This window comes from Pempheris klunzingeri, chromosome 21 (assembly GCF_042242105.1).
Source record: "Pempheris klunzingeri isolate RE-2024b chromosome 21, fPemKlu1.hap1, whole genome shotgun sequence".
In the NCBI taxonomy this organism is placed as follows: Eukaryota; Metazoa; Chordata; class Actinopteri; order Acropomatiformes; family Pempheridae; genus Pempheris; species Pempheris klunzingeri.
In genome coordinates, this window is record NC_092032.1 from 22,307,668 (window position 1) to 22,323,344 (window position 15,677).

Below are 15,677 nucleotides of genomic sequence, written 5' to 3' on the forward strand. Positions count from 1 at the left end.
ACAAATAGACCATTTACTGTTTACTTCAGTCCCACAAACATGAGAACCATTTATTTCATATGTGAACACATCAGGATCAGAACCAGTGGACAGTGAACGCGGGAAGAGGACCTGGTTCTGGTCTAATGGGGTCCAGACCTGGTTCTAATCTGCTGGTTCTGGGACCAGGAGCATCCAGCGGAGGAGTTTGTGTTTGCGGATGAGGCTGCTGGTTGTCAGGCAGCAAAATGACACAAGAGGAAAAACGGTAAAATCCCCCAAAGAAAACCCACAGAGACGACTAATGAGACGCTACCGCAGACCTGGGGGGTTAGACAGGTGTGGGGGGGCAGGTACAGAGAGAGAGAGAGAGAGAGTTGGGGGGGGGGAGTAGAGGCAGACAGGTAGAGAGAGAGAGAGAGAAAACAGCTCACTGTTAATCCAAACGTCAGAGAACAAGCAGGAACCCGAGGCTGCAGGTGGACCTGAACCTGGACGCAGACCTGGAGCCTGGAGGGCCGGCGGAGGAGCTGATTGGCTGAGGAGCTGTTCTTTGCTTTCCTCCTTGGACTTTAATGGACGGACAGACAGACTGTTTGATCTGGACCTGCTGAGACTCCACGGCCCAGAGACCAGCAGCTACAGGTGGGTTAGACCGGACTGGACTCACTGGGTTTCCTGGAGCTTTTCTGCTCAGATCAACGGAACATGTTTTATTCTTCATGTGAAAGAGTTTTAATCAGTTTCTTCTTCTGCTGCAACGCATGAATTTATATAATAAACACGTTTAGTTTAATTTTTTAGTTTAGTTTAGTGTCATTTAAATGTTTTTACTTTGAATTTATTCTCTGAACCACTGGCTGACTGAACACAGGGGATGAATAGGTTGTTTACTGGTTTCTGACTGTTGTTTACTGGTTTCTGATGATTGTTTACTGGTTTCTGACTGTTGTTTACTGGTTTCTGACGGTTGTTTACTGGTTTCTGACGGTTGTTTACTGGTTTCTGACGGCTGTTTACTGGTTTCTGACTGTTGTTCACTGGTTTCTGTGGTTCCAGCTGAGATGGGCTGTCTGGGAGGGAAGACGGAGGAAGAACGACTGAATGAAAAAGCGAAGAGAGAAGCCAACAAGAAGATCGAGAGACAGCTGCAGAAAGAGAGACAGGCATACAAAGCTACACACAGACTGTTACTGCTGGGTGAGACACATGTCTGTCTCTCTCTTGTCTGTCTGTCTGTCTCCTTTCTATCTGTCTTCTGTCTGTCTGTCTGTCTCCTGTCTGTCTCTCACCTGTCTGTCTGTCTGCAGGTGCAGGAGAATCAGGTAAAAGTACGATAGTGAAGCAGATGAGAATCCTTCACGTTGACGGTTTCAACGCTGAGTGAGTCAAACTTTAAATCGTCCTTCTTCCTCTCTGACCTCGTCATTTTCTGTCTGAAATGTTTAACATGAACAAATCTAACGACAGACAGAAGTTAACCATTTATTTAACCAACTGCTTCTGTTCCTTCACTGAAGCTGGGTAGGTGGTTACTAATTATCGGTTATTGATAATTGATTGTTGATCAGATTACAGCTGAAACCATCGTGAGGCTACAGGATTTGTACCTGCAGTGCTTCTAGCCTACTACTATGATGAGACAGGGAGAAAACTCCCACCGTGTGTAAAAACTCCTCAAATAAAGTGACTAATGTTGTGGTCAGCTGGAGTCTACTTAGTTACCGGGCAGAGGTTAGGCTGGAAACTTTTTTCAATGGCCGAAATAACTAAATATTTGATGTCCATCACTGTCAGCGTCATGTTTGATTCAGTCTTTGTTTTCCAGAGAGAAGCAGCAGAAGATTCAAGACATCAGGAAGAACGTGAAGGATGCCATAGTGGTAGGTCACATGACCCATTGATGGCAAAACTTCTCTGACTGGTCCGATCAAGTGAAAGTGGTTGATTTTAGTTTATCAAGTTAAAACGGTCTTGCACAGGCTGAGACGTCCAGACCAGCAGACAGCAGGATACGTTTAGAGTGTCAAACCTAAAACAAAGGACTGACGAGCTGAAATAAGACTGTGTGTGTGTGTCTGTTTCAGACCATTGTGTCAGCCATGAGTATGTTGACTCCGCCCGTGCCTCTGGGTAACCCTGGTAACCAGTTCAGAGTCGACTACATTAAGAGCATTGCACCGTTGTCCGACTTCGAATACACAGAGGTAACACACACACTCACACTCACACTCACACACACACACACACACACACACACACACTGGAATGTCAGTTTGCTGTGGAAGCTACAAACATCACGTTCAGGTGTTAAAACTGCAGCAAACTGTTGCTGCTACTTCTAAACTCTTACATGTGTCATAAGTCAGATACATAAAGATGAAACCTAAAGTTTTCATTTTAATTCAGTCCAGTCTTAATAAACAGATGTCTAACTGGCTAAAAGGAGGTCTATAGTGTGTGTGTGTGTGTGTGTGTGTGCTAGTTAGTCAGTGTGTTAGTGTGTAGTGGAGGTCTATAGTGTGTGTGTACTAGTTAGTCAGTGTGTCAGTGTGTAGTGGAGGTCTATAGTGTGTGTGTGTGTGCTAGTTAGTCAGTGTGTCAGTGTGTAGTGGAGGTCTATAGTGTGTGTGTTAGTTAGTCAGTGTGTAGTGGAGGTCTATAGTGTGTGTGTACTAGTTAGTCAGTGTGTCAGTGTGTAGTGGAGGTCTATAGTGTGTGTGTTAGTTAGTCAGTGTGTAGTGGAGGTCTATAGTGTGTGTGTTAGTCAGTCAGTGTGTAGTGGAGGTCTATAGTGTGTGTGTTAGTTAGTCAGTGTGTAGTGGAGGTCTATAGTGTGTGTGTGTGTGTGTGTTAGTCAGTGTGTAGTGGAGGTCTATAGTGTGTGTGTGTGCTAGTTAGTCAGTGTGTCAGTGTGTAGTGGAGGTCTATAGTGTGTGTGTTAGTTAGTCAGTGTGTAGTGGAGGTCTATAGTGTGTGTGTTAGTCAGTCAGTGTGTAGTGGAGGTCTATAGTGTGTGTGTTAGTTAGTCAGTGTGTAGTGGAGGTCTATAGTGTGTGTGTGTGTGTGTGTGTTAGTCAGTGTGTAGTGGAGGTCTATAGTGTGTGTGTGTGCTAGTTAGTCAGTGTGTCAGTGTGTAGTGGAGGTCTATAGTGTGTGTGTTAGTTAGTCAGTGTGTAGTGGAGGTCTATAGTGTGTGTGTGTGTGTGTGTGTGTGCTAGTTAGTCAGTGTGTCAGTGTGTAGTGGAGGTCTATAGTGTGTGTGTTAGTTAGTCAGTGTGTAGTGGAGGTCTATAGTGTGTGTGTGTGTGTTAGTCAGTGTGTAGTGGAGGTCTATAGTGTGTGTGTGTGCTAGTTAGTCAGTGTGTCAGTGTGTAGTGGAGGTCTATAGTGTGTGTGTGTGTGCTAGTTAGTCAGTGTGTAGTGGAGGTCTATAGTGTGTGTGTGTGTGCTAGTTAGTCAGTGTGTAGTGGAGGTCTATAGTGTGTGTGTGTGTGTTAGTTAGTCAGTGTGTCAGTGTGTAGTGGAGGTCTATAGTGTGTGTGTGCTAGTTAGTCAGTGTGTCAGTGTGTAGTGGAGGTCTATAGTGTGTGTGTGCTAGTTAGTCAGTGTGTCAGTGTGTAGTGGAGGTCTATAGTGTGTGTGTGTGTGCTAGTTAGTCAGTGTGTAGTGGAGGTCTATAGTGTGTGTGTGCTAGTTAGTCAGTGTGTCAGTGTGTAGTGGAGGTCTATAGTGTGTGTGTGTGTGTGTGCTAGTTAGTCAGTGTGTCAGTGTGTAGTGGAGGTCTATAGTGTGTGTGTGTTAGTTAGTCAGTGTGTTAGTGTGTAGTGGAGGTCTATAGTGTGTGTGTGCTAGTTAGTCAGTGTGTTAGTGTGTAGTGGAGGTCTATAGTGTGTGTGTGTTAGTTAGTCAGTGTGTCAGTGTGTAGTGGAGGTCTATAGTGTGTGTGTGTTAGTTAGTCAGTGTGTTAGTGTGTAGTGGAGGTCTATAGTGTGTGTGTGCTAGTTAGTCAGTGTGTCAGTGTGTAGTGGAGGTCTATGGAGCCTCCATGAGGACAATAAGCAGAAACACCAATGGAGGCTCTGAAATCTTTCTGTTCTATCAAATCTCCGTCGCTCAGAAAGTAGAACCTGAAACAGTTCAGATCTCTTCTGGAGGGTTCACAGATCTTTAGATCCACTGTTGTTCTGGAGGAAACGAGGAAAAGTTGCATTTAAAACTCTAAAACTACAAAAACACCATCAGATACCTAAAGTGTGAACAGTGCTCGTTGCTCAAAGAGTGAAATTCTTATTTTTATTACTGTGTGACATCATGTAACCTACAACACATTGAACCCTCTGTAGTACGTGAGTAAAGTACAAGTACCTCCATCAGTACTGAGGGAAGTACTTTCCACCTGTGGGAGTCCTGAACAGCTGAAGTGTGAACAATGATGGAGTGAAACAGGTGAAGTGTCCCTTTAAACAGCGGAGCGGCACCAGGAGAGCTGGTTAAGAACTTGTTTGTTTTAACGATGTTAATGACATGATGTAACGAGTTAACATGGGACTGACGCTGTGTGTGTGTGTGTGTGTGTGTGTGTGTGTGTGTGTGTGTGTGTGTGTGTGTGTGTGTGTGTGTGTGTGTGTGTGTGTGTGTGTGTGTGTGTGTGTGTGTGTGTGTGTGTGTGTGTGTGTGTGTGTGTGTGTGTGTGTGTGTGTGTGTGTGTGTGTGTGTGTGTGTGTGTGTGTCACCTGAGGCCTCATTATCCAAACATCTCGGGTCTCTAAAGACACAAAGAGACAAAACAAGCGTCTTCCTGTGTCGCCTCCAAACTCCTTCAGCTCGCCCTCTGTCCTCCGCCGTCTGTGACGCTGCTGCTGATTGGTCGACTGGTCACACACACTGCTGTCCAATCAGACACCATCAAACTGAACTGACTTGAGCCGTGGGCGGCTGTGGCTCAGTGGTAGAGTGGGTCGTCCCTCAATCAGAAGGTCGGGGTTCGATCCCAGTCCAGTCCCTATTGCACCCGGGGGGGGCGTTATATCGGTCTCTGCACACACACCAGACTGCATTCACAAAAACAGTGATTTTAGCTCACTTTGGCCAATGACCTAATATGTTAGTTTGAATCTGAGGTAACTCTTTAAAACAGCACACAGTAACACAGACACACTGACTGATGGAGGCAGCAGCAGACCAGCAGCTCCTGGGAGCTAAAATCACCGTTTTTGTGAATGTAGTCTGGTGGCTTTGACCAGATCGACAGGTAGACGGGTAGTGAAGGTGTTCACGGGTAGACGGTAGTGAAGGTGTCCTCTTCCTGTCTGTCTCTCAGGAGTTCTTTGAGCATGCTCAGAAGCTGTGGGAGGAAGACGGCGTGAAGGCTTGTTTCGAACGCTCCAATGAATATCAGCTGATTGACTGCGCTAAGTAGTATGACACACACACACACACACACCACTCAGAGCATCCGTGGCATCTTAAATCCCAATGGACCAATCAGAGCGCTCCACTAAGCCTGATGATGATACATCCCTCGTTTCCTGCTTCCCACTCACCTGGTTACCTGTGTTTGTGTTGCAGCTTCCTGGACAGGTTAGATTCAGTCAGGAGAACAGACTACACACCGACTGACCAGGTAACAAATGGACCAATCAGCTGCCAGTGTTCAGGATGACTCAGTTGTTGCCGGTCTCATAACACATCTTCCTCCTCCTCTTCCTCCTTCTTCTTCTGCTGCAGGATTTGTTGCGCTGCCGAGTTTTGACTTCAGGGATCTTTGAGACCAGGTTTCAGGTCGACAAGGTCAACTTCCAGTGAGTGTGTGTGGCCCCGCCCCCTCTGTCCATCAGAAAGGAGCTGCCGTCTGCTGGTTCGTCCTCTGCAGACGGGAGCTGTCTGCTGGTTCAGCTACCTGTCTGACTGTATGGAAACGTTATATTTCCCTAAAAGCATTGTGGGAGCTGGAGTGCCTTAACTTAGAGCATCTCCGAAGTGAAGTTAGTGATGTTGAAAAAAGAAAAGAGAAAAAAAATAAGTTTATCATTCTAGTTTGATCTGTCTAATATGCCTGTCTGTCTCTCTGTCAGTATGTTTGATGTTGGAGGACAGCGAGATGAGCGCAGGAAGTGGATTCAGTGCTTCAACGGTGAGAAAAACTTTACCGCAACAACAGCAGTGATGTATCTATCAATCAATCACTCAGTCAGTGTTTCTCTCTCCAGCTCCAGTTCACAGCAGCGTTCTCTCAGACTGTTTCCATAAAGAGCAGCTCAGAACAAACTCTTTCATTCAGAGACCAAAGATTCAGGAATTCAACAGGAAGGATTCAAGAATCCCCACAGAGCAGCTCAGAGATTAGATTAGGACCCAGTGGAGGAAGAACTCCCCTTTAACGGGAAGAAACATGGAACAGAACAAGGTGTAAGGTGTTTGGGGCCAAGCAGAATAACTTCAGTTTAGCCAACTGATTGGGTTCTTCAGGCTTTATTGATCAGTATAATTGTGTATCATCTGCATAACAGTGGAAATGAATGGAGTTCTTCCTGATAATATTACCCAGAGGAAGCATATTTAAGATAAAGAGTATCGGTCCAAGCACTGAACCTTGTGGAACTCCATGTCTAACCTTAGTGTGGACAGAGGATTCATTGTTAACGTGTACAAACTGAAATCGATCTGATCAATAGGATTTAAAGCAGCTTAATGTGGTTCCTTTTATGCCAGTGAACTGTTCCAGTCTCTGTAACAGGATGTGATGGTCAATGGTCTCAAACGCAGCACTCAGGTCTAACCAGACCAGGACAGAGAGAAGTCCTCTGTCTGATGCACTCAGGTCTAACAAGACCAGTACAGAGAGAAGTCCTCTGTCTGATGTACTCAGGTCTAACCAGACCAGTACAGAGAGAAGTCCTCTGTCTGATGCACTCAGGTCTAACCAGACCAGGACAGAGAGAAGTCCTCTGTCTGATGCACTCAGGTCTAACCAGACCAGGACAGAGAGAAGTCCTCTGTCTGATGCACTCAGGTCTAACCAGACCAGGACAGAGAGAAGTCCTCTGTGTGATGCACTCAGGTCTAACAAGACCAGGACAGAGAGAAGTCCTCTGTCTGATGCCATAAGGAGGAGGTCTGTAACCTTCACCAGTGTCTCTGTGCTATGGTTCGCTCTAAAACCTGACTGAAGATCCTCTAATAGACTATTAGAGTTTAGAAAGTCACACAGCTGGTTGGGTGCTGCTTTCTCCAGGATCTTGGAGAGAAAGGGAAGGTTGGATGAAGGTCTATAGTTGGCTGATACACCTGAATCCAGAGTGGGCTTTTTCAGGAGAGGTTTAATTACTGCTGCTTTGAAGGACTGAGGTACCATGTGTGTGATGTCAGCAGTCAGCTGATGTGTGATGAACTTCCTGTGTGTGTTCAGATGTAACGGCCATCATCTTCGTGGCGGCGAGCAGCAGTTACAACATGGTGATCAGAGAGGACAACTCCACCAATCGGCTACGAGAATCTCTGGACCTCTTCAGATCCATCTGGACCAACAGGTTCAGCTGTTGACCCTGCTGCTCTGTGATTGGCTGCTGTTGACCCTGCTGCTCTGTGATTGGCTGCTGTTGACCCTGCTGCTCTGTGATTGGCTGCAGGTTCCTGAAGACCATCTCAGTGATCCTGTTCCTGAACAAACAGGACGTTCTGGCCGACAAAATTCTGGCTGGAAAATCTAAACTGGAGGATTATTTCCCCGAATACACACACTACCAAGTTCCTGCTGAGGGTATACACACACATACACACACACACTCTCACACACACACACACACACAAACACATTACACACACACACACACAAACACATTACACACACACACACACACACAAACACATTACACACACACACACACACACACACACAGTAACACACACACACACACACACACAAACACATTACACACACACACACACACACACACACACACACAAACACATTACACACACACACACACACACACACACACACACACACACACAGTAACACACACACACACACACACACAGTAACACACACACACACACACACACAGTAACACACACACAGTAACACACACACACACACACACACAGTAACACACACACACACAGTAACACACACACACACACAGTAACACACACACAGTAACACACACACACACACACAGTAACACACACACAGTAACACACACACACACAGTAACACACACACACACACAGTAACACACACACACACAGTAACACACACACACACAGTAACACACACACACACACACACACACACAGTAACACACACACACACACACAGTAACACACACACACACACAGTAACACACACACACACAGTAACACACACACACACACACACACACACACACACACACACACACACACACACACAGTAACACACACACAGTAACACACACACAGTAACACACACACACACAGTAACACACACACACACACACACAGTAACACACACACACACACACACACACACAGTAACACACACACAGTAACACACACACACAGTAACACACACACAGTAACACACACACAGTAACAGTACTGTGGGGAACTTTTTCCTGGACTCCGTCCAGCTGCAGTTTACAATATAAAAAAACAACAGAATAGAAAGAATTAAAATTAAATCAAAGTGCAGCAGCAGCATACTTCACAGAAGTAAGTATACATGTGTAGAGAAATACATACACTCCCCTCCAAAAGTGTTGGAACAGATAAACTTAAAATACATTAACATGAAAAGACTTAATAACCCTAATAACTGCATCAAGCCTGTGACCCACTGACATCACCAAACTTTTGCATTCTGCTTTTGTGATGCTTTTCCAGGCTTCACCGCAGCCTCTTTCAGTTGTGGTTTGTTTTGGGGGGTTTCTCCCTTCAGTCTGCTCTTTAGCAGGTAAAATGCATGCTCTACAGGGTTGAAGTTTGGAGATTGACTTGGCCAGTCTAAAACCTCCCACTTCTTGCCCCTGATGAACTCCTGTGTTGTTTTGGCAGTGTGTTTTGAATCATTGTCTTGCTGCACCATGAAGGATCTCCCAATCAGTTTGGTTGCATCTTTCTTTAAATTGGCAGACAAAATGTTTCTGTAGACTTCTGAGTTCATTTTGCTGCTGCCATCATGTGTTACATCATCAATGAAGATGAATGAGCCCGTCCCAGAAGAAGCCATGCAGGCCCAAGCCATGACATTACCTCCACTGTGTTTCACAGATGAGCTTGTATGTTTGGGATCATGAGCAGATCCTCTCTTTCTCCAAACTTTAGCCTTTCCATCACTTTGGTAAAGGTTCATCTTTGTCTCATCAGTCCATAAAACTTTGTCCCTGAATTTTTAGGCTTGTCTCTGGACTTTTTGGCAAATTCCAGCCTGGCCTTCCTATTCTTCTTGCTAATGAGTGGTTTGCATCTTCTGGTGTGGCCTCTGTACTTTTGTTCGTGAAGTCTTCTGCGAACAGTAGACTGTGACACCTTCTCTCCTGCTCTCTGGAGGTTGATGCTGATGTCAACAGTTGTTTTAGGGTCTTTCTTTACAGCTCTCACAATGTTTCTGTCATCAACTGCTGCTGTTTTCCTTGGTCTACCCGTTCGACGTCTGTTACTTAGTACACCAGTGGTTTCTTTCTTCTTCAGGACATTCCAAATGGTTGTACTGGCTGTGGCAAATGTTTGTGCAATGACTCTGATTGATTTTCCATCTTCTCTCAGCTTCACAATTGTTTGTTTTTCACCCATGGACAGCTCTCTGGTTTTCTTGTTGGTTACGCCTCTAACTATAAATGCAGTCTGCACAGGCAAAACCCAAATCTGAAACTGAACATAGACATTGAGCGCTATTTATTGTTTGAATAATCAGTGTAACAGGACACACCAGGGCAACAAAACACACCTGTCAGTCACATGTTCCAATACTTTTGCTCACATGAAAAATGGGTGGGTTCAAACAAAAGGTGCTAACTTCTAAGTTGTGTATCAGATCCAGATGTAAACACCTGGAAATAAAAGCTGAAATGTTGATCTCTTGTCTCATATTCAGCTTTTGATGTGAAACCCAAATGTTTTCAGTCTACAGCAAAAATAAAGGAATTGGCCTCACTGTTCCAATACTTTTGGAGGGGAGTGTACATAAGAAATGCACACACATATATACACACACACACACACACACATATATATATATATATATATATATATATATATATATATATATATATATATATATATACACACACACACACATAAGTATGTACAGTACCGTTGGATATATTCCACACACATGAACATTACACCATGTAGCTTATTGCACTGAGAGTTAATGTTGGTTGTTAAGCAGTTTGATGGATGTTGGCAGGAATGAGTTCTTGTAGCGGTTCAGCCTGGTTCTGGGGACCCTGAATCTCCTGCCAGAAGGCAGTAGCTTCCAACATGTACCCTTCAGCTGAGTGTGTTGTCAATGTGGACCCCCAGATACCTGTAAGAACCCACCTGACTGATGTGTTTGTTTTTAATGACGACTGGCCCGTGGTCACCAACAGTCTTTGGATCAAATATCATCTCCTCTGTCTTCCCCACTTTGAGCACAAGATGATTTTGGTCACACCACTGGACAAATTCCTCTATTTCTGAGAAATAGTCCAGTGGGCTACCGTCAGCATGCAGCAAGCTGACGATAGCTGTGTCATCAGAGAACTTAATAATGAAGTTCTCTGGGTGTGTTGTAACACAATCATTTGTGTACAATGTGAAGAGGCCCGGGGAGCTGACGCAGCCCTGTGGGGCACCTGTACTTATCAATCTGGGTTCCGAGAGGGAGCTGTTGACTCTGACTTGCTGTGTCAGGAAGGAGTGATACCACCTCAGGATGTAAGGGTTCACGTTCATCTCTTTCAGTTTTCCCAAAAGCAGGTGCGGCTGCATTGTGTTGAACGCTGAGTTAAAGTCAATGAACAACACACGTGCATAAGCTTTGGGGTCATCGAGGTGTTTACTGACCAGATGTGTGATGCTGTTGATAGCATCATCAGTGCCGCGACCCTGTTTGTAGGCAAACTGAAAGGAGTCTAAGTGTGCGTCCACCTCCCCCCTGAGCAGAGTCCCCATCATCCTCTCAAAACACTTCATGACTATGGAAGTTAGAGCCACAGGCCTGAAGTCATTGTTGACCACAGGACATTGTTTTTTAGGAACCGGAGTGATTATTGATTTTTTTCCAGAGACTGGGGATGGAGTGTGAGTCCACAGATCTCTGGAAGATAGGCTGCCAAGCCGCTATGAGCGCCTCTGCACAGGATTTGAGCAGAAAGGCAGATATCCCATCCGGTCCTGAAGCCTTTTTTGTGCAGACAGACCTGAAAGCAGATTGGACATCATGGGGATGAATCACCAGCCTTGGGTCCTGCTCAGTCACTGAAATGGACCTCAGGACCTCCTCACATTCAGAGGAGAAGTCCTGGGTTTCGAATCTTAAATAGAAGTCATTCAGCTCTCTTGCCTTCTGAAGGTCATTTAGGGTGCTGAGACCTTTTTGAGCAGGAGTCATGTTGGTGATTTTCCTCATTGTGTCCCACATTTTTTTGGAATTGTTAGCAGCAAAGTGTTGTTCTATTGTCTCTTTGTGTTTCCTTTTTGCTTTTTTAAGCATGTGATTCAGTTCCTTTTGAACCAGTCTGAGTTGGGCTCTGTCCTGGTTCTTGAATGCTCTTTTTTTTTTACGGTTAATACATTTATTATTTAACCTCCTTAGTAATGTGCGGTTTGTTGTTGGGGTAAACAGTTATTTCCTTTGTTGGTATAATATTGTCCACACAGAATTGGATATAGGATATGTGTGTGTTACTGTGTGTGTGTTACTGTGTGTGTGTTACTGTGTGTGTTACTGTGTGTGTTACTGTGTGTGTGTTACTGTGTGTGTTACTGTGTGTGTGTGTGTTACTGTGTGTGTGTGTGTGTTACTGTGTGTGTTACTGTGTGTGTTACTGTGTGTGTGTGTGTTACTGTGTGTGTTACTGTGTGTGTTACTGTGTGTGTGTGTTACTGTGTGTGTGTTTCTGTGTGTGTTACTGTGTGTGTGTGTTACTGTGTGTGTGTTACTCTGTGTGTGTGTTACTGTGTGTGTTACTGTGTGTGTGTGTGTGTTACTGTGTGTGTTACTGTGTGTGTGTGTTACTGTGTGTGTTACTGTGTGTGTGTGTTACTGTGTGTGTGTGTGTGTTACTGTGTGTGTTACTGTGTGTGTTACTGTGTGTGTTACTGTGTGTGTGTTACTGTGTGTGTTACTGTGTGTGTGTGTTACTGTGTGTGTTACTGTGTGTGTGTGTTACTCTGTGTGTGTTACTGTGTGTGTGTGTGTGTTACTGTGTGTGTTACTGTGTGTGTTACTGTGTGTGTTACTCTGTGTGTGTTACTGTGTGTGTGTGTGTGTGTTACTGTGTGTGTTACTGTGTGTGTTACTGTGTGTGTGTTACTGTGTGTGTTACTGTGTGTGTTACTGTGTGTGTCCAGCCGTTCCAGATGCTGATGAAGACCCCAGAGTGACCAGAGCCAAGTTCTTCATCAGAGATGAGTTTCTGGTAAAACACCCGTCTCCCTCTCTCCTGCCCACCTCCCTCTCTCTGACCCCAGAAAATTTCCCCCTATGGGGGATAAAATAAAGAAGTCTAAGTCTCCCTCTCTCTGACCCGTCTCCCTCTCTCTCCGACCTGTCTGTCTCCCAGAGGATCAGCACAGCGAGTGGTGATGGGAAACATTACTGTTATCCTCACTTCACCTGCGCCGTCGACACTGAAAACATTCGCCGCGTCTTCAACGACTGTCGTGACATCATCCAGAGGATGCACCTGCGGCAGTACGAGCTGCTCTGATTGGCCGAGCTGTGGTCTGGCCCCGCCCCCCAGTGGACTGAGGAGGCTGATGTAGACGCTAATGTGATTGGTGATCAGAACGTATAGATCCTGATGTTTATCGCTCTGCAGCTTTAATGGTCATTATTGATTAGTTATCACAGATCTGTGTCTGTGTTTCCTGCCTTAGACTCATCCCAGTCTGGAGCAGGGGATTGTGGGTAGTGTAGTTCTGTCAATACAAAGAGGGTTGTCCTCCCATTATCACAGTAACGGTCTGTCATATGGGGGGGGGATACTTTGAACTGAAATCTATTTTTTCATGTTTCTAAACTTGTGAAAGTATATTAATATTATTATCTCTCCCGGCGCCGTTGAAACCGAGAGCTGTTCAATCGGCCCACATTGCAGTTGCTACGGTAACCACAGCAAAGACAGATATGCGTTGATATTTTTCTCCTACTTCAATGGTTGTAACCTTGTGAGGACATTAACAATCAACAAGCTCAAATTTATACAGGCAGCCAAAGTGAGGGGGTAAAGGTTCGGTCTGCCCCCCCCCCCCCGGTTCTTGGTAGAGCAGCACGTGATGAGCAGCCTGCAGTAATTCTTTCCTTCTGTCATCGTCCACGCTGGTGCTATTGATCTAATCGCCGCCTCACAACCGATGTGTGTGATCACTGAACACACAAGCCGCCCCGTCACCAGCTGCTAGACGAGCCTAAACTGTCGTGAACCTCTGGATCTTCACGTGATCGAGGCGATTGGTCACAACATGACACGTTACGTTGCAGCTCTGTTTCCACGGCGCCGGTCTGACCTGAAGAGACTGTAGGTTAGGTCCTGTGGGGTTACTCGGCCTGCTAGATTCTCTTCATAATCAAGTGACAAAGCTGCTTTTGATTAGAAGTGACAGTTATCATCATTTAGTCCTCAGTGTGGACCAATCAGAGACGAGGACCAGCGGGTGGATTTAAAGGTTTTAATGAAGAAAACACTGCAGCTGATAAATGTTGGTTGTTTTAAGCTGCTGCTTGTTTGTAGTTTCCAGGTGACGTCATGAATATATGAACATTATATCATGATTAAATTAATTCTACCAATGTTATATTATCACTCTACTCTTTATTACATGTTACACTGTTTTATACTAATCACTAGCCAGCAAGCTAACTAGCATTAGCATAAGCAGCCCCTGTTTTGACTGTCCAAGAACAGTCGTGTTCGATGTTCCATGTGTGCTGATGACTTCGTGGCGGTCGGAGGCTTGCCGCACTCCCTCCTTCATGGCTGGATGAGTCAACAGAGGTCCATCACGGCTGAGAGTGTAGGGCACCCCCTCCACTGTCAGCCGGCGAGCGTGCATGTTGGGTACGTTCAGAGCGCAGATGATGAGCCTGAGTGAACCACCACACAAACCAAAGGAACCACCGCTGACAGAGACGACCGATGGTCACCAGTTCACAGTGTGATGGACGCAAAACGCCATTCACACCTACGCCCTCGTCTCCATGGAAACACTCTGTGTGACTGACACCGCTCTGACCTGTCTCTCTCTCTCTCTCTCTCTCTCTCTCTCTCTCTCTCTCTCTGACCTGGACGAAAGTACAACTTTGCAGGTCCCTCATCTCCCTCATCATGGGCCCACAGAGCCTGGAGGACTAGACAGGAGAACTTCCTGTTAGCCCTCCGCTAACTTGAGTGGGGATAAAATGATTTAATCTTGTGGCTCTTCCTGACTTCAGTCTGATTCACAGACGTCTCTTTCACAATAAGAGTCTGTGGGAAAAAGGAATTGTGGGCCCAACGGTGTCACGAGATGGACACCATTGATGAAGATACAGTTTAGTCACTGTCATTGACAGTCCACGGAGCCTGGAGACCTTCCTGAGGTTAGTGGTCCTTAATGACTAACTCTACTCGCAAGTCTGTGGTTACCACCTAAACATGACCACGCCAATGCTGCGTGGTTCTTTACCGCTAACATACAGTCACATGACGTAAACCCACTCAGCCATGACTGCGAGATGACGTCACAGCTGATCATGTGGTAAATGATGATTAATAACCTCTGGCTTTAACTGTTGGAGAGCTGATTTAAAAACAGAAAGCAGGCAGCTGAACTTCCTGGTTCACCGACAGGAGGAGTGCGCATGCGTGAGAGGTAGTGATCCGTCTCGCCCACAGAGGATCTTTGGCCCGCCGCCTGCGTGCCCCTGCAGTGTGTGCGTGCTGGCGCAAAGCGCGGCCTTCCGCTCAGTGCTCGTCCTCAGCAACAACAACAACAACCGGACAAAGTCTACCGGGCTCCCGGGGCGCCGACACACCCAGAGGACCGGGCTCACACTGGGCCACTGTGACAGTAAGTGCCCGCTCCCCGGCCCCGCGCCCTCCTCTGCCCCTCGCTCCGCCGCCGTTTCCGCGGTGATGCTGCGCGCTCTCGAGCCGTTCATGGCCGCTCGAGCCCTGGTTCTCGTTCGTGTTGCCGAGGCCGCGGCCCGCGTGCCTGCGTGTCGGTCCCGGGGAGCGGGCCGCGTGCAGGCTCGCAGATCTCCCGCTCCGCCGTCCGGATGGAGCCGGGGACGGGTTTACCGGAGACGGTCCGTGTCAAGGAGCGGCAGGAGAAACGCCATTTTGTGGAAGAGCGGAGCCGCAGGTCGGACTGTCCGCCATTTAACAAAAACACCAGGCACACCGCATCCGGTACACACCGACACCCACCCGCTCCGGCCATGAACCCGCCGGGCTGCTGTCCCCACCGGGAGGCCGTTTGTCCGCCGTAACGCTGATGTTGGATTATGTTTAATTAGCATGTTA

General features: G+C 46.4%; 2 protein-coding genes across 3 annotated transcripts in view; both read left to right on the plus strand.

Moving 5' to 3' along the window:
• Positions 1–1,043: 1,043 nt before the first annotated feature.
• On the plus strand, positions 1,044–12,884 carry LOC139220847 (guanine nucleotide-binding protein G(olf) subunit alpha-like). The gene is made up of 12 exons (XM_070852701.1): positions 1,044–1,179; positions 1,290–1,362; positions 1,808–1,862; positions 2,067–2,186; positions 5,303–5,400; positions 5,551–5,605; positions 5,710–5,783; positions 6,057–6,115; positions 7,391–7,511; positions 7,611–7,741; positions 12,523–12,590; positions 12,735–12,884. Exons 1-12 carry the CDS (start codon positions 1,044–1,046, stop codon positions 12,879–12,881), a joined length of 1,137 nt encoding a protein of 378 aa, XP_070708802.1. The 3' UTR covers positions 12,882–12,884.
• A 2,196-nt stretch (positions 12,885–15,080) lies between these two features.
• Positions 15,081–15,677, plus strand: part of zbtb14 (zinc finger and BTB domain containing 14) — a 13,784-nt gene continuing 13,187 nt past the window's right edge. The window contains exon 1 of one of the 2 annotated variants that reach the window (XM_070853394.1): positions 15,081–15,222. The gene's annotated coding sequence lies outside the window, so the exon portion shown is untranslated. Of the gene's footprint in view, positions 15,223–15,493; positions 15,517–15,677 lie in introns of those variants that run through there. The other variant, XM_070853396.1, reaches the window with a different exon arrangement.